At 41.0% G+C, this 21,035-nt stretch overlaps 1 protein-coding gene across 2 annotated transcripts in view; it reads left to right on the top strand.

Moving 5' to 3' along the window:
• Positions 1-21,035, top strand: part of Vps13b (vacuolar protein sorting 13 homolog B) — a 601,468-nt gene that overhangs the window by 27,389 nt on the left and 553,044 nt on the right. For both annotated transcript variants that reach the window (XM_059247261.1, XM_059247260.1), the window contains exon 4: positions 19,151-19,271. In XM_059247261.1, the coding sequence (XP_059103244.1) occupies positions 19,151-19,271 (121 nt within the window). The remainder of the gene's footprint in view (positions 1-19,150; positions 19,272-21,035) is intronic.

The raw sequence follows: 21,035 nt of genomic DNA, 5'->3' as shown, positions 1-21,035 counted from the left end.
TTTTGGTCTTGCTTTGGTCCAGTATTTCTTTGCTGTGCTTCCTTCCCTATGTTTTGGAATGGTAAAGTATATCCTGTGCCATTATATGTTGGAAGTATATGATCTGTTTTTTGATTTTGATTTTATAGGGGATTATAGTTAAGATATTGCATGAATCTCAGAAGAGTCTTTGAACTTTGGACTTTTAAACAGTGCTGATACTATGATAGACTATGGGGACTTTTGAAGTTGGACTAAGTGCATTTTGCATTATGATATGGCTACAAGCCTATGGGGCCAGGGAGTAGAATGTAGTGGTTTGAAAGAAAATGGCCCCCATATAGAGTGCACCATTAGGAGGTGTGGCCTTGTTGGAGGAAGTGTGTCACTAGAGGTGGGCTTTGAGGTTTCAAAAGCTCTTACTAGGCCCGGTGCTATTCTCTCTTCCTGAGGATCAGTATGTAGCTCTCTGCTACTGTTCCAGCTCCATGAGTGCCGCCATGCTCCCACCATGATGATAATGATAACTCAAGCCTGAGGACCTGAGTTCAATTTTAATTGAGTTAAATTTTAATTAATTAAAAAAGAAACACTTTGCTCCTTCCTCTTGCCTTTCCATTGCCTCTTCGTTCCTCTTAATGGCATTGGGAGCTGCAGTGTGTCATGCAGTACACCCTTTTGTCCAAACAGCTTTCCTTGCAAATGTTCACTGTGTAATATGTTGTTGGCCGGGTTCAAGGCCTCTGGCCTCCAGCACGTCACCAACACTGGACCCCCATGGAAACTCCCTGGACATCCTGCTGTTGCCCTGAGTCATGTAGACCATGCAGCCATGGTTCTTCAGGATCAGTCCCTTCACACATTTCAGCGAGTCATAGAATGGGTAGATGTTGGGGTGTGCCAGCTCAAAGCCCTGGATGTGTGCTTGGGTGACTGCTTAGTTGTCTGTGTATTTTCCCAGCAATAGAACTGGGAACAGTGACTAAAACATTAGTTTTAGGATTATCTAATCAATTTTTAGTTTAGCTCCTGAAACAATTAGAATATCTAAAAATAAAAGTAAAATACCCAAGCAGATAACCTTTGGGTGGGTAAAAGTATAAATAGAGCATACGACATAGTTTGAAAAAAGTCTAAGAATTTGGGAGTAGAAGAAATCATGGTTTTCTGAGTGTTACCTGTGTCTGGAGTCTAGAAATAGTGGAAGGAAGACTTTAATTTATCTTTTTGGAATGTACCACTTTACTGTAAAGATGTGATTTTAAAAGTACATACAATAACAATAGCAACAATAGCAGCAACAACCACAAACTCCAAACAGTCTGACTTGTCTCTCTCAGGTTACAAATGAGCCTGAAATTGATGTTGCTTGAATATCAGAGTTGGCTTACATGTTTCCACACAGTCACTCATTCTTTACTTACTGAGGAAGTTGTCACTGTTGTTGGCTGTAGATAGAAGTCTATGGACTTCTGTTGTACTTGCTTATCCTTTTTGATCTGGAAAAGGTATATATTTATTTTTATTCTTTTATAGCTTTTTAATGAAGAAGAAATACTTGGCTAGAATCTAGGAGACTGTAGTTTCATGAGGGTTCTGTAAGAGCGTTATGAATGAGCGAACATTGGGGTTGTAATAGAGAGAGGGACCAGTGTGACCTTAATTCCAGTGTCCAGTGCTGTGAGCACTATAGTTTATATGCCTAAGTGCTCGCAGAAAAGAAACTGTGGTTTGAGACTTCATGACCTGCTGGTGGTTGCACATTTTCTCTTTGCTGCTCATATTTTGCCGTTGTAATTGCTACTTTCCATTAAAGCTAGCAAAGCCATAGATTGCAACTTCCATCTGTTTGTTTCTGTTTGCTCCACAGGTTCAATATGCAGTAATTTCTTGAGTTAGATCTGATGATTAGATGCCTGTTATTTTCTTCCTTAAATGTATTCATTTTAAAAATAGCGATAGCCTCTGTGTGTGTGTGTGTGTGTGTGTGTGTGTGTGTGTGTGTGTGTGTGTGTGTATGAGCGGCACACGTATGACAATCAGAGGACAACTTGTGGGCGTTGGTTCTCTTCCAGCTAGTGAATCCTGGGAAGTGAATCTAGGTGTTCATGTTTGGTGACAGGTGCCTTAACCCACTGAGCCATCTTGCTGTCTGAACTTACTTGTTTTGTCATGATTTTCTTTTTATTTTTTCGAAATTATACTGAGCCTTTGTGTCTAAACTGAGTTTCATTTCAGTAGACTTAAGTTTTTTTTTTAATTTAAAAATTATTTTATGTGTATGAATGTTTTGCCTGTTCATAGAGGCCAGAGAGGGCATCAGGTCAGGTCCCTTAGAACTAGAGTTACAGGTGGGTGTGAGCCACCATATGGGTGCTGGAATTGAGCCTGTGTCCTCAGAGTGAGCAGCCAGTGTTTGTAACCACTGAACCATCGCTCCAGCCCCTGGAGTTGGGCTTTACTAATCTGACCAGTTCTGTCTGTTAATTGGAGTGTTTCAGATTTTTATATTTCTTGTACTTTTTAATATGGTTAGATTTAAGTTAATGTCTTTTATGTTCCATTTGACTGCTCTTTTTTTTTTTCCCCTTTTGGATTGAGTTGTACAGTCATTCTCCTTTATTTCTTGTTGGTCTTTCTGTGAGTTCTGTCAGTGGCCAGTTGTGGTATGGAAATACTAAATGGAAAATTCCTAAATAAACAATTCATGTTTTAAACGGCACATCATTTTTGTTAGGGTCACGAAGTCTCTAGGATATGGAATAACCCCTTTCTCCCCAGCATATCCATGTAGTATGTGCTACCCACCTGTTAGTTCCTTGGTAAAAATTCAGTGAAGTTTCATGGTTCTGCAGTGCTTATGTTCAGATAACCTATTTTACTAAAAAATAACTCAAAAGAGCAAGAATAATTGTATGATATTTTGATTGTATTCAGACAAATAAAGCTTGCTTGGAGTCAGAGGGCAGAGCTAGCCACTAGCTGACTTAAATTAACCATAGAGGTTTGGATGGCTGTAGACAGAGAGGAGACAGGAAGTAGTAAGGTGGGGTGGAGAGAGGATCTCAGCCCTTTTGGACAGAGGGATGGTAGAGGTAGGAGGCGACTCTGATCTTTTAGGTTCTTACCCTAATATCTGACTCCTGTTTTTTTTTTATTGATAAAGATTAGATTAATGCTTCAAATAATGATACTTGCAATTTTGATATGGCATAATTATAATTTGTTTTTGGTATAGGGTCTCAAGTTGCTTAGGCTGACCTCAAACTCTTGACTATGTAGCTGAGGATGACTTTTAACTCCTGTACTTCCTGCTGTGGTCTACCAAGTGCTGGGGTTACAGGCATGTGCTACCATGTCTAGCACAATTCTGTTATTAGTAGTTATTTTTAATGTTACTAAAAAGGTTTATAAATACATTTATAAAGGAAAAAGATGATTTCTCTATTAGGTATTTGTTTCATTGCTGCTACAAAGATACTTGACAGAAGCGGCTTAAGGAAGGAAGGGTTCCATCTCCAGAGAATACCGTCAGTCATGGCGGGGAGGACAGGGAGGCAGAACCAGAGGCTGGGCATAGTGCCTCTCCAGTCAGAAGCAGAGAGCAGCGAATGGTTGTGCTCAGCTGCTTTCTCCTTTTTCCTCCTTCACCACATCCCCGGAACTGTAGAACCTATGTGCATTCCCACTTCAGTTAACCCAATCCTAAAACATCCTCACAGACATGCCAGAGATTTGTTTCCATGGTGATTCTAGATTCCATCAAATTGACAATGTTAGCAATCAGGTTCCAGTTTCTACTCTACAGGTCTTCTATTTATCTACTTACCCATTTAGTTTTTGGGTATGATATGTGTTTGTGTACATACTATGATGTGCATGGAGAAGCTATAGAAACCAAAGGACAGCGAAGGTTTGAGGCACCTTGTCTGAGGCAAAATCTGTTTTCCTTCGTTTGCTAATGCACATGCTAGGCTGTCTGCCTTTAAGCTTTGGGGATTTTCCAGTCTCCACCTCCCACTAGAATTACAGATCTGTGCTACAGTGCCTGGGTATATATAGGTTCTAGGGATTCAAACTCAGGTCCTGATGCTTGCACGGCAGACAATTTACCCACTGAGCCATCTGCTTACTCTGCTTCAGTTATTGTTCATGGACGTGTGTGTGTGTGTGTGTGTGTGTGTGTGTGTGTTGGGTGCATTCATGTCATGGCGTTTGTGTGGATATTAGAGGACAATTTAAGGGAGTCACTTCTCTTCTCTCACCATGTTGAGTCTGGGGACTGAACTCGGGTACTCAGGCTTGACAGCAAGTGCTTTAGCTCACTGAGCCCATCTCGCTGGCCGCAGCTTCTTTTTAATAAAATGGTTAGTTAATCTCTAAGTCACGTTTGTTTATGGGAAAGATAAGAAATGCTATTTTTCCTGCCAATAAAATTACTATAGCATTGGCAATGCAAATACTAATTCAGGAGGGGAAAATGTTCTTAGGGTTTTCTTTATGTGCTGCTTCCTATTAATAGAGTATTTTCATATGTATCGGTGAAAACCCAGTCAGAGTAGATACACCTTTAAGAAAATTCAATAAGTTAATATTATCCTTTTCTTATAGTCAAGTGAGATGAAGTTTAAACTATTGGAAAATATGGTCTCTCGAAAAATGTGATGCATTTAATTTTTAGTCTTTATTACATAAGTATGCATTTTTTTTTTAATAAAAGTTAAAGGTATTGAGACCTTTTCTCTACCATTGTTTAAAATATCTGAATATATATGGATAGTCTAGAGTAAACGTTAGAGAATTGTAACTACTGAACAGGATTCCTCATTAATTCAAACAAGAGCATAGTAAATAGTATGCTTTTGCTTTCTTCTATAGCTCTTCTTTAGGAGCCAAAGTCCCCTTCATAAAAAAAAAAAAAAAAGATGAAATGCATCATTATTATCTAAAAAAATTTGTACTTTTTTGCCTGCTAATAGTATTATATATAATTTGATATTTCTGATTTTACTTAAATTATTTAAATCTTTAGTGGATAAGTTGGCTTCAGTAATACTGTTGAGAGTAATTCTGTGCTTGATTGAAGATTGACCTGAAATACAACTTTTTCTACTTTCATACTAAACACGCCTTGCATTGGTGTTATTGATTGGTGGTTGTGCTGAGGGTCCATCCCAGAGCCTTCAGACGCCAGACCAATGCTAACCCCGCTAGCCTCTAGAAGTCATGCATGGTCACTAGGTGCTTGTGACGTTCTGCCTGCATGCTCATCTGTTTCCTCTTTCTACTTTTGATCTTATTATGTTGGCCAGATGATGAACAGATCTTCTTGCTTTTACTCACCCATATGTTGAGAACAGGGTGTTTAAGATTATGGGAAGCTGTGTATATTATTTCTTTCTAGAATTTTTTTTCTTTTTTTTGTTTTTTTTTCGAGACAGGGTTTCTCTGTGTAGCTTTGGAGCCTTTCCCGGAATTCACTCTGTAGACCAGGCTGGCCTCTAACTCACAGAGATCCTCCTGTCTCTGCCTCCTGAGTGTTGGGATTAAAGGTTTGTGTCACCACCACCTGGCTCTAGAAGTATTTATAGTTTGCTTTTTCCCTGAGTCCCTGGACTTGTTCGTCTCTTTATTGACTGCTTATTTACTTTTTTTTTTTTTTTTTTTTAATTTTTATTTTGCAATACAATTCAGTTCTACATATCAGCCACAGATTCCCTTGTTCTCCCCCCTCCCGCCCCCCTCACCTTCCCCCCAGCCCGCCCCCCATTCCAATCTCCTCCAGGGCAAAGCCTTCCCCACAGACTGAGATCAACCTGGTGGACTCAGTCCAGGTAGGTCCAGTCCCCTCCTCCCATGCTGAGCCAAGGGACCCTGCATAGGCCCCAGGTTTCAAACAGCCAACTCATGCAATGAGCACAGGACCCGGTCCCACTGCCTGGATGCCTCCCAAACAGATCAGGCCAATCAACTGTCTCACCCACTCAGAGGGCCTGATCCAGTTGGTGACCCCTCAGTCATTGGTTCATATTTCATGTGTTTCCGTTTGTTTGGCTATTTGTCTCTGTGCTTTATCCGACCTTGGTCTCAACAATTCTCTCTCATATAAACCCTCCTCATTCTCGCTAATTGGACTCCCAGAGATCCACCTGGGGCCTAGTCATGGATCTCTGCCTCCAGATCCATCAGTAGTTGGATGAGGTTTCTAGCACGACAATTAGGGTGTTTGGCCATCCCATCACCAGAGTAAGTCAGTTCGGATTGTCTCTCGACCATTGCCAGCAGTCTGTTGTGGGGGTATCTTTGTGGATTTCTGTGGGCCTCTCTAGCACTTTGTTTCTTCCTATTCTCATGTGGTCTTCATTTACCATGGTCTCCTATTCCTTGTTCTCCCTCTCTGTTTTTGATCCAGCTGGGATCTCCCACTCACCCAAGCTCTCTTTCCCTCGACCCTCGCCCTTCACTACCCCCACTCCTGTCCAGGCTGTTCATGTAGATCTCATTCCATTTCTCTGTCGTTGGGCGATCCCTGTGTCTTTCTTGGGGTCCTGTTTTCCAGGTAGCCTGCCTGGTGATGTGAGTAGCAGTCCAGTCATCCTTGTTCCACATCTAGTATCCTGTTATGAGTGAGTACATACCATGTTTGTCTTTCTGAGTCTGGGATACCTCACTCAGGATGATTTTTTCTAGATCCATCCATTTGTCTGCAAACCTCATGATGTCATTGTTTTTCTCTGCTGAGTAGTATTCCATTGTGTATATGTACCACATTTTGTTTATCCATTCTTCAGTTGAAGGGCATCTAGGTTGTTTCCATGTTCTGGCTATTACAAACAACGCTGATATGAACATAGCTGAACAAGTGCTCTTGTGGTGTGGTTGAGCATTCCCAACAGTCCAATTAAGAAATGGGCTATAGAACTAAACAGAGAATTCTCAACAGAGGAAACTCAAATGGCTGAAAGACATTTAAGGAATTGCTCAACATCCCTAATCATCAGGGAAATGCAAATCAAAACAACTCTGAGATACCACCTTACGCCTGTCAGAATGGCTAAGATCAAAAACACTGAAGACACCTTATGCTGGAGAGGATGTGGAGCTAGGGGAACTCTCCTCCACTGCTGGTGGGAATGCAAGCTTGTACAACCACTTTGGAAATCAATATGGCGCTTTCTTAGAAAATTGGGAATCCATCTCCCCCAAGATCCAGCTATACCACTCTTGGGCATATACCCAAGGAATGCTCAACCACACCACAAGAGCACTTCTTCAGCTATGTTCATATTTACTTTTGAGTCTTCGTCTCACTGAGTAGCCAGGGTTGGCTTGGAACTTAGCATACGGCCCAGGCTGGACTTGCGCTCATAGCCTCCCGTCCGCCTCCAAGCATTGTCATTACAGACGTGCCCTGACACCCTCTGCCGCTCTGCCTGTTTTTAACGGACTCTGTCTTGTCTGTTCTCTTCGCCTCTTCTCTTACTGAAACTCAGTTAAGGGAAGAGGAGTGCCGCATTTCTTTGGCAGTGCTTTTTTGTCGGTCATGAAGTTTGAACTCGCCTCCATCTGTTTTTACAGGTTCTCTCATAATTCAGATATATTTATTTGTGGTCTGAATTTTTTGCATAGGTAATAAAATCAAATCACTAGATTATAAAATGTCTTCAGCTTGAATCATAGCTACATTTTAAATACTACGTTTTAAATGGAGACAGATGATCTAGATACTGGTCATGACTCTGTTCTGAGCCCACGGCTTGTTTTGTAAATGAGAGTTTTAAGAGATGGTCATAGTTATTTGATTGCTGTCCTCTGCGATTGTTCTAGTACTTCAGCAGCACAGATGAGTAGAAACAACAGAGCATATATCGTTTGCAAGCCCTGAGCATTTATTTAGTGTCTGTCTTTTCACAGAAAAAGTCCTGTTTTAAAGTTACATAATTATTTGAAAATTTTATTTAAATTAAAAATATAAAATATATTTTCATAGGAAATTTTATATTGATGATTATTAAACATTAGATAATCTGTATACATTTTTATTGAGTTGATACTTTATTGAAAGTTACTGTATGTGTTACATTAATATTATGATAAGAGACAATTTAGCAAGGTAAATGTTAGATTAACATATACTGTGATATCCATGTAACTAGAACCCTGTGTAGTCATTTTGTGTTAACTAGAGACAGGGGAATGAGGTAATGAATTATTAAAATCAAATTATTAGAATATATATCAACTATTGTTATAGAGAGAGACTGTTCATGTATCTTTGTGGTTATATAGGTTTTAAGGTTTTGGATACACACACACACACATACACACACATACACACACACTTGACTTCACAAAAGGTTTTTCAACACGTATTACCTTGGCAGTACAGAGGACCTGCAGTATTGGTATTGGGTGATGCTGGACTTGCTTATCTAAATTCTACAAAGTTTCTTTCCCTTTGACATTCTTTTTTTTTTTTTTTTTTTTTTCCAGGTTTGTGTTAGTTCCTTTCAAGGACTGAGACTTTATTATTGGTTTCATATATAGAGCTTGGTAACTGTCTTCTGCTGTTCCTGATCGCTGGCTGAGAGTCCTTTGTCATTTTCAAGCTTTTGAGTGCCAGAGACTTACAGGCTGGTCTTAAAGCCCCCAGGGTCTCATAGTTCTTACTCCTGAACACTACAGAGGCTTATGGTCTGAGGTTTTGAGCCAGAGACTAATAACTTTTAGGTGTTCATCAGAGGTGTGTTGTGCTAGACTCTAGATGCCAGCTTCTAGCAACTCAGTGTTCCAGCATCTAACTTAGGTTTTGGGAACAGTAGCTAGTGGTACAGCAGCCTCTGAGCTTTGGGTATCAAGACAGTAGCTCTTAACATATAGCATCTCTGCCTTTTCCTGAGAGCAGGGCTTCCAGTCTTGTCTCTTTAGGACCATTGCCTTCTGGAGTTAGTTCGTGGTCAGCGTCTGCAGTGTCTTGTGTCTTCCAGCCATGTCCTTTGCTGGTGCTCTTGCTGCAACTCTAGGCTGAACTCCAGGCCATGTCTTCCCTTGCTGTTACTAGGTCGTCCCCTCTGCCTGTTGTAGAAGTTAAACAAGTTTAGGGGGCTGGGAAGATGGCTAGGCAGTTAAGAGCATGTTCTGCTTTTGTGGAGGACCTGAGTTCAGTTCTCAGCGCCCATGTGGAGTTGACTCACAGTCACCTGTGTTCTAGGGTATCCAGTGCCCCCTTCTGCAGAATGCAGCAGTACTCATGTACGTGTACACACACACACACACACACACACACACACACACACACATACACACACACACACGGAGAGAGAGAGGAGAAGAGGGAGGGAACTAAAAACAAATCATAAAAATTGATGAAACCACTTAGGAGAAGCCCTGCCTGGTTCTTACGTTGCAGCACTGGGGTCAGGGGTGGAGGGTCCAGGATGGAAGTACAGGTGTGTGGGGTGGAAATAGGATGCAGCTTGTTTGAGAAACCTGACTGTTCCAACAAGACAAATAGCCTGCTGATGAGACAAGTAGTCTGCCTAGGTAACTAAAAGAAGTGAGTGTGTGTGTGTGAGTGTGTGTGTGTGTGTGTGTGTGAGTGAGTGTGTGTGTGAGTGTGTGTGTGTGTGAGTGTGTGTGTGTGTGTGAGTGTGTGAGTGTGTGTGTGGCTTGTGCTCAGGTTGCAATTCTGCCTGTCATGTATGGCCAGTTCCCTCCCAAGCCATACAGATCACCATTGAGAAGCTTTGCTTGTGAGTCAGTCACAAGCCTCACATGACACCTACATCACAAGCTTTTTTCTGAGTCTTTGGGGAGGGGCTCCCCATCTGACCTGAGTGAGAACAACCGAAGGGGGAAGGGTCAGCTAGAGTCAACTGAGGTCTCCTATGTGGTGTCTTCTGAAGTCTGTGTGATGTCTACAGCAAGGCTTGCAGAGTGGTCATGGCCACTTGATTCCACTGCTCCTGGAAGCTGGAGCAGCCTTTCCTCAGGATTGTGGAGTGTTCGAAACAGCTGGCTGCCAGAGAAGGGACTGCTTCATTGAAAGACCCTTAACGAGGCCTGTGCAAGGGAGGGGTCTGACAGCTGTCAATCAAGTGGCTGCTCCTATCAGCTTAGAAGAAAGAAAAAACAGTAAAGGTGCTTACAGGGAAGGCCTACCAGTCATGGAACTGACATGCTCAGCTGCTTAGTCTCTAGCTAAATACCCTTAGGAAAAGTGGGTCCTTCAGATCCCTCTCCTGGTCTCGTAGCCGTTCTGTATCCTCTGGTCTTCACTTCCTTCTGGCAACCTCTGGCTCTCAGCAGAGCCGTGCTCCCCTGCAGTCTCACTCACAGCCTGAGTCACCTCACAGTTCCCTTCAGGCTTCCTTGCTAGCATTTCTTCCCTTCAGTGTTTCCGTTTGTCTCCTCAGGCGTGTTATCAGAACAAATCCTCCCTTTGTATTGGAAATCTAAAGTTTCAAATACTTAGACTTATTAGATGAGTCCTGAATTTTTCGAGACAGGGTTTCTCTGTGTAGCTTTGCGCCTTTCCTGGAACTCACTCTGTTGCTCAGGCTGGCCTCGAACTCACAGAGATCCGCCTGCCTCTGCCTCCCGAGTGCTGGGATTAAAGGCGTGCGCCACCACCGCCCGGCCCAGAGTCCTGAATTTTCATCTGATCTCCATTCCTACATAGTCATATTTGTTGGTATGATGTACTTCCTGGAAATGCCCTTTAACGTTTATTATTTTATTTAAAAATTATATCCTTTAGGAAAACTCACTTGTTCTCCCCCCGCCTTAAGATAGTGTGGAGTTTAGGAAGAAGTATTTTCACATCCAATTCATGATCAAGAATCTCTTTTTCAAGCCTGGAATCAGTGGGCCCCATCAGCATCATTTTCAAAGTCCGGTCATAGTCCACAGTCTTTGGCTCCTGAGAATGAGGTAGAGTTATCAGTTGAATTAGGGCATTAAAAGCAGATGATTCCTTTGGGGTCAGGGAATGGCATAAGGGTAGTGGGAGAAGGAACTGAGTCAGTTTCAGAGATTATGGGTCTCGTTTTACACCTCTATATTCTGGGCACTAATGTTTAATCCCTTTTTTTGTGCATGTCTGTGTTGTACATGCACGTATACATATATACAGGCATGTGTGTGTAGCTGGAGAATTTCTCTCCAGCTCCCGCCACCAAGTCCCGCCAGTCCCAGAGCCCACTTATAAAATAAACACACAGACTCTTACATTATTTAAACTGCTTGGCCATTAGCTCAGGCCTGTTATTGTCTAGCTCTTACTCTTATATTTAGCCCATTTCTATTAATCTTTACTTTGCCACATGGCTCATGGCTTACTGGTACCTTACATCTTCCTTGTCCTGATGGCGGCTGGCAGTGTCTCCTCCACCCAGCTTCCTGTTCTCTCAATTCTCCTCTCTGTTAGTCCCGCCTATACTTCCTGCCTGGCCACTGACCAATCAGTGATTTATTTGTTGACCAATCAACAACACATTTGACATACAGACCATCCCACAGCATGTGTGTGTGTGTTGTACATGCATGTGTATGTGTATACAGGTGTGTGTGCGTTGTACGTGCATGTGTGTATGTATACAGGCGTGTCTGTTGTACGTGCATGTGTATATGTATACAGGCCCAATCACTTGTGCTTTCATTGTTGAGGTCAGAGATTGAAGTTATGTGTCCTCCTGGAATGTTTTCCACTTTGTTTTATGGTAGAGGGTCTTTCACCGAACCTGGAGCTTGTCAACTTTGGCTATTCTGGCCAGCCAGTGAGCTCCAGAGTTCCACCTGTCTTTGCCCCCTGTGGCTGGAGTTTTCATCCAGTCCCACCCGGTCCACAGCTGCTCAGACCCAAGTAAACACACAGAGGCTTATATTAATTAAAACTGCTCGGCCATTAGCTCAGGCCTACCACTGACTAGCTCTTACACTTACACTCAGCCAATTTCTGTTAATCTATATGTTGCCAGGTGTTCTGTGGCTTTACCTGTGTGCTGTTACATGCTGTTCCCTGGACGGCGGGCTGGCATCTCCTGACTCAGCCTTCCTCTTCCCAGAATTCTCCTTGTCTGCTTATCCCACCTATACTTCCTGCCTGGCTACTGGCCAGTCAGTGTTTTATTAAACCAGTGTACAGAAGTGTTATCCCACAGCAGCCCCCAGCACTGGGGCTGCAGAAGGTACTGCTGCCCAGCTTTTTATGTGGGTGCTGAGGATCTGAACTCAGGTTGTCTGCTTGTATAACAAACAGTTGTACTGGCTTTAGTTAATTCATCTAGAGTCATCTGGGAAGGGGAACTTTAACTGAGGAATGCCCCCAACAGATAGGCCTGTGGCGTGTCTCTGGGTGCATTTTCTTGATTCATGATTGATGTGGGTAGGCCCAGTCCACTGTGGGTGGTGCCATCCCTAAGCAAGGCAGGCCTGGCTGGATAAGCAAAGCTGAGCAAGCCAGGGGAAGCCAACCAGAAAGCAGTGTCCTCTGTGTCCTCTCCGTCAGCTCCCGGTCCTGGTCCTGGCCTGTCTTTCCTCAGGGAGGGACTGTGGCTTGCAAGGGAGTGAATTTTCCTTCCCAGTGTTTGTCACGCCTCTGAAAGCAAATGTGAAGAGCGTTTATCTGCGAAGTCATCTATCCCCTCAGGGTCTGTGTAAGAAGCCCGCATTGGTGTTCCCTCACCACTCAGGTTTCTGAAGTTTTGCAGCTATTACTTATTGGCACCTCTTCTTTGGAATGTTTTTCTTCATATTGCTACCTTCCCACTTGCAGGCTTTATTCTTACCAGCACATAGAATAAATACCTAATTCAAGGACACTACCATTGGTCTATTTTCACAGCATCCTATTTTATTGCTCTCCATAGTGCCTAAACTTGGGCTACTCATTTCTCATTTTCATAAGAACTAAGCTGTTTCCCTTTTCCTCTTTTATTCTTCCTTCTCCTTTCCTTTCTTCTAGTGGAAAATCTTTTCAAGCTTCATGTTCTTTGTGATTCTTTCGTGGCTCCTCAAGCACTGGTCAGGATTGTGCATTGAGTAGTGGGATAGTTTTGAGCCATCCTCTCCTTAATGCTTTAATATCCTCATCTTTAAAATGAGGATATTCTTGTATTCATTGGTTTGAATAGGAAGAGAGTGAGAGATGTGAGTATATGTTTTGACAATGTGATAATTTGAGAGCATCATGAACACAGATTTTCCTAATTTTTTCTTTCCTACTTTACCTTACTCCTTAGGTTTTTAAAAGGGAAGTCTTAGTTGCCTTATTCTTTAAATCCTTGCTGCTCAGCACATACAAGTATTCAATGAGGGAAGGAAACTTCTTTACACCACATGCTACCACAGATTAGGTCTGAAACTGCTCTTACTGTTTTAATGTGTGTATCTGGACAGAAGTACCACTTACTCTATTATATGTTTTCTCAAAGTGCTCAACATATACTTTTCTTTGCTCAGCTATTACTTGTTCAGGAAAAGTACTCATTAATGTATAGTGTAGTAAATTAAGTGCCCAGTTCCCACTCTAAATTCTGGTAATTATTATATGATATAATGTGGTTTTGGTCAGGTTGCCTCTCTCTGTATACTTTCTTCCCCAAATTTCTACTTACTTCGTTTTCCAAATTCAGTGGTTCAAGAAAGGAGTATACAGAGAATTGTCACAGACCTCAGTAAAGAAGAATTATTCAGTGTGTTACTGCTGACTGGCATGGCTGGATTGTAATGTAGCCAGAACAGTATTCTGTGTGAGGGAGTTGAAGAGAAGACAGAAAGACTGGCTGATAGTTGAGTCATCTGTGAACAGGAGCTCTTGTCCTGTAACCAGGTAGTGTGGCTCTCAGAAGATGGGCCCCACCACATAGATGTGTTCTCAGTCACTACACTTTTATTACTAAACTGTGGACTACTAAATGGTACTCTTGGCTTTGGTGACAAATTAGTTATTTCTTTGCTTTTTGAGGTAATTAAGTGCAAGAATGAAAGGTTGTCATTTTCTTTCCTACCCTAATTGCTTGTTAAAGCCTATATGCATAAATGAATTTTGGGCTTAAGTCTCTGACCCATGAATGTTTGAAGAATGTATTAAAACTAAGGGAATGACCCAAATTAAGTTCAATACAGCTCTTAGTTTTTAGGGGTGAGCCAGAGATTCCCACTTAAAACATTATTATTTGTGTGTGTGTGTGTGTGTGTGTGTGTGTATTTGTGCATATGTATGTGTATGTGTGACCCTGGAGGCTAGAAGAGGGTGTTCGATCACCTAGAGCTGGAGTTAAAGGATGTTGTGAGCTGTCTGATGTGGGTGCTGGGAACTGACTCCTGTCTTCTGCAAGAGCTGCAAGTGCTCTTAACTCCAGAGCCGTCTCTCAGCTCTGAGGTTCCCATTTTTGTCACGAGGAATAGTAAAATATTTTCTGTGTTTCCTTTTTGTCCTTCCAAGCAAACGTCTGAGTTGGCTTCTGCTTTTCTGGCACCCTAAAGGGTATTGGTGCTCTTTGGGGTGCCTTTTGACCTGAGCATTACAGTGCCTATTACCTGAGAGGACTGAAGGGGAGTGTTCCTGAGTCTTGTATTAATTTATTTCCAAAATCTTTTCAGTGTCTCAGGAGCTCTTGGTGTCTAGAGCTGCTGGGTCTTGGGGAATATTATTTTAAGGTGTGTTACTTTTGTTTATGTTGCATCTGTTTAACTCTGTGAAGCTGTGTTACTGTGCCTGATGGTCTAATAAAGAACTGAATGGCCAATAGCAAGGCAGGAGAAAGGATAGGTGGGGCTGGCAGGCAGAGAGAAGATATAGAAGGAGAAATCTGGGAAGAGAAAGGAGAAGGAGCCAGAGAAGGACGAGGACCAGCTACCTAGCTGCACAGTGAGTCTCAGAGTAAGAGTAAGATTTTCAGAAGTAAGAGAACGGGAAAAGCCCAGAGGCAAAAGATAGATGGGATAATTTAAGAAAAGCTGGCTAGCAACGAGCCAAGCTAAGGCTGTGACTTTATAATTAAGTATAAGCCTCCATGTGTGATTTATTTGGGAGCTGGGTGGTAGCCTCCCCCCACCCCCAAAGAAAAAAAACCACCCAACAACAGTGGGTAAGCCTTCATCCTTTTCTGCTTTCTGAGTTCTATCCCAGAAAGCACAGTGCACATCACTTTTTCTCTCCCCGTTGGCTCACTCTTGTATCTTAATTTATTGCCGTTTTTACAACGATGCAGTTACCTATTTTAAGTTTTGTTCTCAGTCTTATCACTGCTTTGTGAATTTGCTAGTTGATGTTTTTCAAGTTTTAATTGACTAGACCTGTAAAGGCCAAGGGGACAGTATGCTACCTGAGGCCATGACCTGTCAAATGCAAGTAATAGATATATTTGCATTCAGTATTTGCTGCATTTCCCTCTGTTAGGAAGAAATGACATTCTTGCTTATTTAACGAGGAGCGAAGGGCAGCATTTTTAGAAATAGCTATGTGATCCTCAAGAGAAAACATTTTTTTGCAATGAAATAGGCTTTCCAGAAATTTTGGAAAAATTGAAACCCCCAAAAAGAAAGATAGAAATGTAATATTTTGGGGTTAAAAGTTATCTCAAATATTCTGACTAGTATTTTTGAAAACATAGTTACTTTTATTTGAAGTTGGAAGTTTTCAATGGATAAAAATGTGTAATATTCTAAAGAGATGCCTACTGGTGAAAAGCACAAGACAAATTTAAAAATAATGATGAAACAATTCGAGTTTTAGAATGTGGTACATTTATTTTGTATTTTTATCTTGCTTTATTTTTATTAATTGGATTGGGCAGGCTTTGACTGGAAGCCCACTTGTAATTGAGACAATTAAAATATAATTGAAGTCAAATAAATTCACATTACAAAAGGATTCTTACCTAATTATAATATGTATATAATCACAGTTTCTTAACCACAGTTAAAAAAGTATTCACACATTTGGTAATGTTTGTTTCATAGCGTATATTCCTTTGAGTACCATGGCTAATGCTCATTTGTATACATACTAAAATTTCAAGTATATTATAAATATATTAAGCTTGCTTTTCTTTCCAGTAACAACAATGTAGTTCTTTAGAGAAGCTTTATTAACAGTGAATTTATTTATTTTAAAGAAAACCTCTTTAAAAACTCATATTTAGTCTGCTGTATTCTCTTTTTGCTTCTAATAACATTTTAAAAATAAAAATAACTTCTTTCTTTTGCTTTAAAATGTTTGTCATCTCTTATACCCCAGATTTATTGGACTGTGGTAGCGTTGAGTGGCTTTTGGCTGGAGTGTTTATTATGACATCACTGTAATTTGATGCAGGTTGTGATTTCAGATGGTTTCGGTGTTAAATATTTTCATAATTATGCTAGTTTTGGCAGTTCATGTAAGATTTTTTTTCACATCTCCTTAATGAACGTGTTTTACTTCTGGGCTTTTGAGGCAAACACGTTTCAAAAATTAATAGTGTGCTTTTAATGTTAATATTGTGCAGAAGCATCTAACTGGATGTTGTAAGGTCGTTTCTTGAACTGAGGGTAATTATATTTAGGTTTTGCTCTTAGTAGTAGTCTTGAAGTATTGGAGGTCTGAAGCATGCCCGTGGCTACAGAAGATGTCATTGTAAAGCTGGAATTAGAAAGTTTTGTCGAATGAAACATTGTGGAATTATTACCCATTATCTTAAAAATGAACAAAAGTTTATGCACATTCCCTTTGTTTATGATATCAAATATTTTGCTTTTTGCTTATATGAAGTTTCAGACAATATTTTCCCAAATGTGTCACTAGCATCTGAAGTTATGTTGTATTGTAAAAGACTCACCTTTTATTAGGCTATATTTCTCTTGTGTTATTGAATAAGGATTTTTCTCTTTTTGTTGAATGTATGTGTGTGTTATGCTTGTATGTACTGTGTGTATGGTTCACATGTGGGTGGGTGTTTGGTATGTGTGTGTGCATGCTTGTGGAGTCCAGATGTTAAAGCCAGGGACGTTCCTTTGTTCCTCTAGTGTTTATTTACTGAGGCAGTGTCTCCTGCTAGACCTGGCGCTTGCTGACTCTGCTAGTCTGGCCATAGCTGCCCTGCTGACCCCGTCTCTGCTTCTTGAGTACTGAGATTAAGTGGACTACCATGCCTAACTCTTTGGTAGTTGCTGGGAATGCAAATCTTGTCCTCATACTTGTGTGGCAAGTGTTTTATCCATGGAGCATGTAACCCAGCCCAGAAGTTTTGTTTTATATATATTAGATTTTATTTATTTATTTTAATTTTATGTGTATGGATGTTTTTCTTGCATGTATACCTTTGCATCATGTGCATGCCTGGTGCCCCCAACGATTAAAAGAGGGTGTTGGATCCCCTGGAACTGGAGTTACAAACAGTTGTGAGCAGACATGTGGGTGTTGAGAACCAAACCTAGGTCCTCTGGAAAAGCAGCCCAATGCTGTTAATTGCTGAGCCATTTATCCAGCCCTTGAATTCTAGTTTTTGAAAGAAGGTCTTTATGTTTTTTAGTTGCTCTTACTACCAATTAGATCAGCAAATTTAGTAATTATTAGTTTTGTGTGTGTGTGTGTGTGTGTGTGTGTGTGTTTATGTGTGAACTAAAAACTAAATTTCTCCCCATTATTGTAAATGTCATAGTAATTCCTGAGTAGTGAATTGGAGGTCAGGGCACCGTCATTTACCCTTTGTATTGGACTTCTCACTGCATATTTGCATGTCTCAAGTTAAAAATGTGCCCTTTTATTCTTAAAACGAGAATAAGTTGACAATTGTACTTACCTTATTATTTGGTCTATTCTCTTTTCAATTAATTAGTTAATTAAATTTGTGTGTGTGTGTGTGTGTGTGTGTGTGTGTGTGTGTGTGTGTGTGTGTTGTCTTAAGGTGTAACTTATCTAGTTTTTCCAAATAGAATAACTGTGTTTATCTTCCTGTTACTTAAAAAAAAAAAAAAAGACAAAAGAAAAAAAGAAAAAGAAAAAAGTACTGCTTGGAACTACCTAATAATCTTTTTGATAGATTTTTGAAACCCTTAATGACAAGCATAGTAACTAATTTATCTTAGGAAATAAGTCCACCAATTAAGACTATTTTGTAAATGTTGATTTAGGACATGAAAATTATAATCATTTGCATTTTATAAATGAGATAATTAAAAATGTGCAATTTAACTTTCTATGATATCCATATCAAACCCATGTAAACTTTATATCTACCCTCAATAGTAATTTAGTAAGTATTGTTAAGTAGTATGCAAAGAGTGTAAGAATCATGACATTAATAGTTAAAGATAACTAAGATGACTGCTTGGATTCCAAATAATGAAAATTTTAACATAGAAGTCAAAGAACAGGACATTAATTCCCTTTCTATTTATTTTGTGTTTTGATATGGAAATCATTAAGAAATTTCTATTAATAGTCATGTAGTTTTATAAAGCCATAAATAAGAAGTCTTTGGCTATTGCCAGGTAATTTGTTTTGGTAGTGGCTGAAGAAAGAAGCTTTGAAGTAGTTCGTGTGTGTGCATGGTGGCTGCACTTGCCTTTGTGTGCACTGAGGCCAGAAGAGGGTACTGCATGTTCCCCATCATTCTCCACCTGATTCTGTTGAGGCAAGGCTTCTTTTTTTTTTTTTTTTTTTTTTTTTTTTTGGTTTTTCGAGACAGAGTTTTTCTGTGTAGCTTTGCGCCTTTCCTGGAACTCACTTGGTAGCCCAGGCTGGCCTCGAACTCACAGAGATCCGCCTGCCTCTGCCTCCCAAGTGCTGGGATTAAAGACGAGGCAAGGCTTCTTGTTAACCCTGGAGCTTGTAGGTTTTGGCTAGCCTGGCCATCAGAAGGCCCCAGTAATCCTCCTGTCTCTGCTTTCCTCTGTGCTAGGTTGCAGGTGTGTGCAGCACCATGTGTGGTGTGTTAGGTGTAGGCTGGGATCAGCAGTCCTCATGCTATGTATCAAGTGCTGTTGACTGCTGAGCATCCTCCCAGGCCTTAAGTTAGTTATTGTTAAGTGCTGTTTGCAAATGCAGAATTTGAAAATTGGTTACATCAACTTTTAGAGCTAAAATATTGAAAGTCTGACTTTTAGTAATCATAAATTCACATGCTGACCAAAATTTCCTAGTCCTTGAATGTGATCAATGTTTCTTTTTCCTTTAAAACAAAAATAGGATGACCACGAAAGCTGTGGTTCTAACTCTACCAACCGAAGCACTGCTGAGAACACAAAATCTTCTATAAAACCTCGAAGAGTCCAGCAGGCTGCTCCTACAGACCCGGATTTGCCACCAGGTAACCTCTGATGTTGAGATTACTGCTCTTACTGACCATGTGCTAGTATTTGTAGAACATATATTTTCAGTCGTATTTGCTGCCATAAAATGTTTAGGCCATATGACCGTGTGCTTTGCCACATGACTTCAGAACACGTTGGGCCAGAGCCCTCACAGATGGCTTCTAGTCAGATCTTGGTCCTTTCTTCAGTAGCAAGTTAGAACCTCTCTCGGCAGAGACTCAGGGTCTCCCTCCTATGCTTTGTGTTAGAGCCAAGAGAATACACTGGGTCACTGAGTTAGCGGATGCTTAATTTACCAGGGAAATGATAGGATAGTGTAGCTGTAGCTGAAAGAAACCATAGATATAACCTTTTTTATTTCCGGATGTCTTTATTTACCTGCTAGCGTTGTAGTCAGACACATTGCTGCTTCCACAAGTGAGTTGTCAGTTACTTCTCCTTCGATTTAAATTTTTTTTTTTGGATTTTCAAGACAGGATTTCTCTGTGTAACAGCCCTAGCTGTCCTGGTACTAGCTCTGTAGACCAGGCTGGCCTTGAACTTACAGAGATCCACCTGACTCTGCCTCCCGAGTTCTGGGATCAAGGGTGAGTGCCACCATTGCTTGGCAATTTTTAAATTTTTATTAGTCAACTGTTTTGTGTGTTGTAGTGGAGATTGGTGTATGCTTCATTATACTACCTAGGTTTGAAGGATCTCGGCTAGTTCTAATCCAGTTAACGTCAGAGGTTAGAGTTAGAGACACCGTTTTGCAGCCCTGCTGCCTTCAAATATGTGTTCAGAGTTCCTAGTGCCCTTAAGTGAGAGTTCTTGGCAAGTGCTACGGGCAGCTTGGTGCTGATGCTTCTTACGCCGGTCTCAGCAAAGTGGCTGTCTGCTGTGGATACCGCTGTACGGCGGGCCCGGGCGGGCCTGGAGAAAACTCCAGCCACAGCTGTCTGTCTGCCTTGCAGTTGCTTTGAGCTGGAGAAGGTGCCACAAGGTATTTCTAAATGTTTCCAATTTTGCTTAATTTGGTTCCAGAAGTTTCTCAACTTTTTCTTACTAATTACTCCTTTGGAAAAAATTAGTGTAAGTTGAACTGGTAGTTTATACTAATTTTTTTTAAATTTTTTGGTTTTTCGAGACAGGGTTTCTCTGTGTAGCTTTGAGCCTTTCCTGGATCTCTCTCTGTAGACCAGGCTGGCCTCGAACTCACAGAGATCTGTCTGCCTCTGCCTCCTGAGTGCTGGGATTAAAGGCGTGGGCCACCACCACCCAGCTATACTAATTTATTAAATGTGTAGCTTCTTAATTTCTTCAGGTTTGACAATGTATCTTCTTAAACTTTCCAGCATCCCCCATGGTGTATAAACCTGTCTCTTGCTCTTTCCCTGTCTCTCCTGCCTCCTCTCTTCCTGTATCTTTCTTCCCTTCTGTCAGTTTTAGGTGAACCAGGTTTTGTTCCGTATTCTGTTTTTCTTAAGAAAAACCTCAGAATGTTGTTACTTATTAACTGCAGACAGAGCCATTCTAAGGAGGACTTGGTGTGGACTTGGATTTCAGACACTTGACGGCTCTTTCGGGTCAGCATTAGGATTAGATGGCTAGAATTAGGACAGCTGGCTTATTTGTAGTGCCGTAAAACAGCTGGGTTCTCCCTGGGCAGCTTGAGTAGCTTGTGGGTCAACATGTGCTTTCTACCTTGTCTGAAAAGTTAGGAGGTTGGCAGGAAGCAACTGGATCCATCAGCTCAATACTGGGAGTCAGGGCAGGTAATT

This window comes from Peromyscus eremicus, chromosome 20 (genome assembly GCF_949786415.1).
Source record: "Peromyscus eremicus chromosome 20, PerEre_H2_v1, whole genome shotgun sequence".
NCBI lineage: Eukaryota > Metazoa > Chordata > Mammalia > Rodentia > Cricetidae > Peromyscus > Peromyscus eremicus.
Note: the sequence above shows the minus strand (reverse complement) of the source record. Positions and strands in the feature narration are given on the sequence as shown.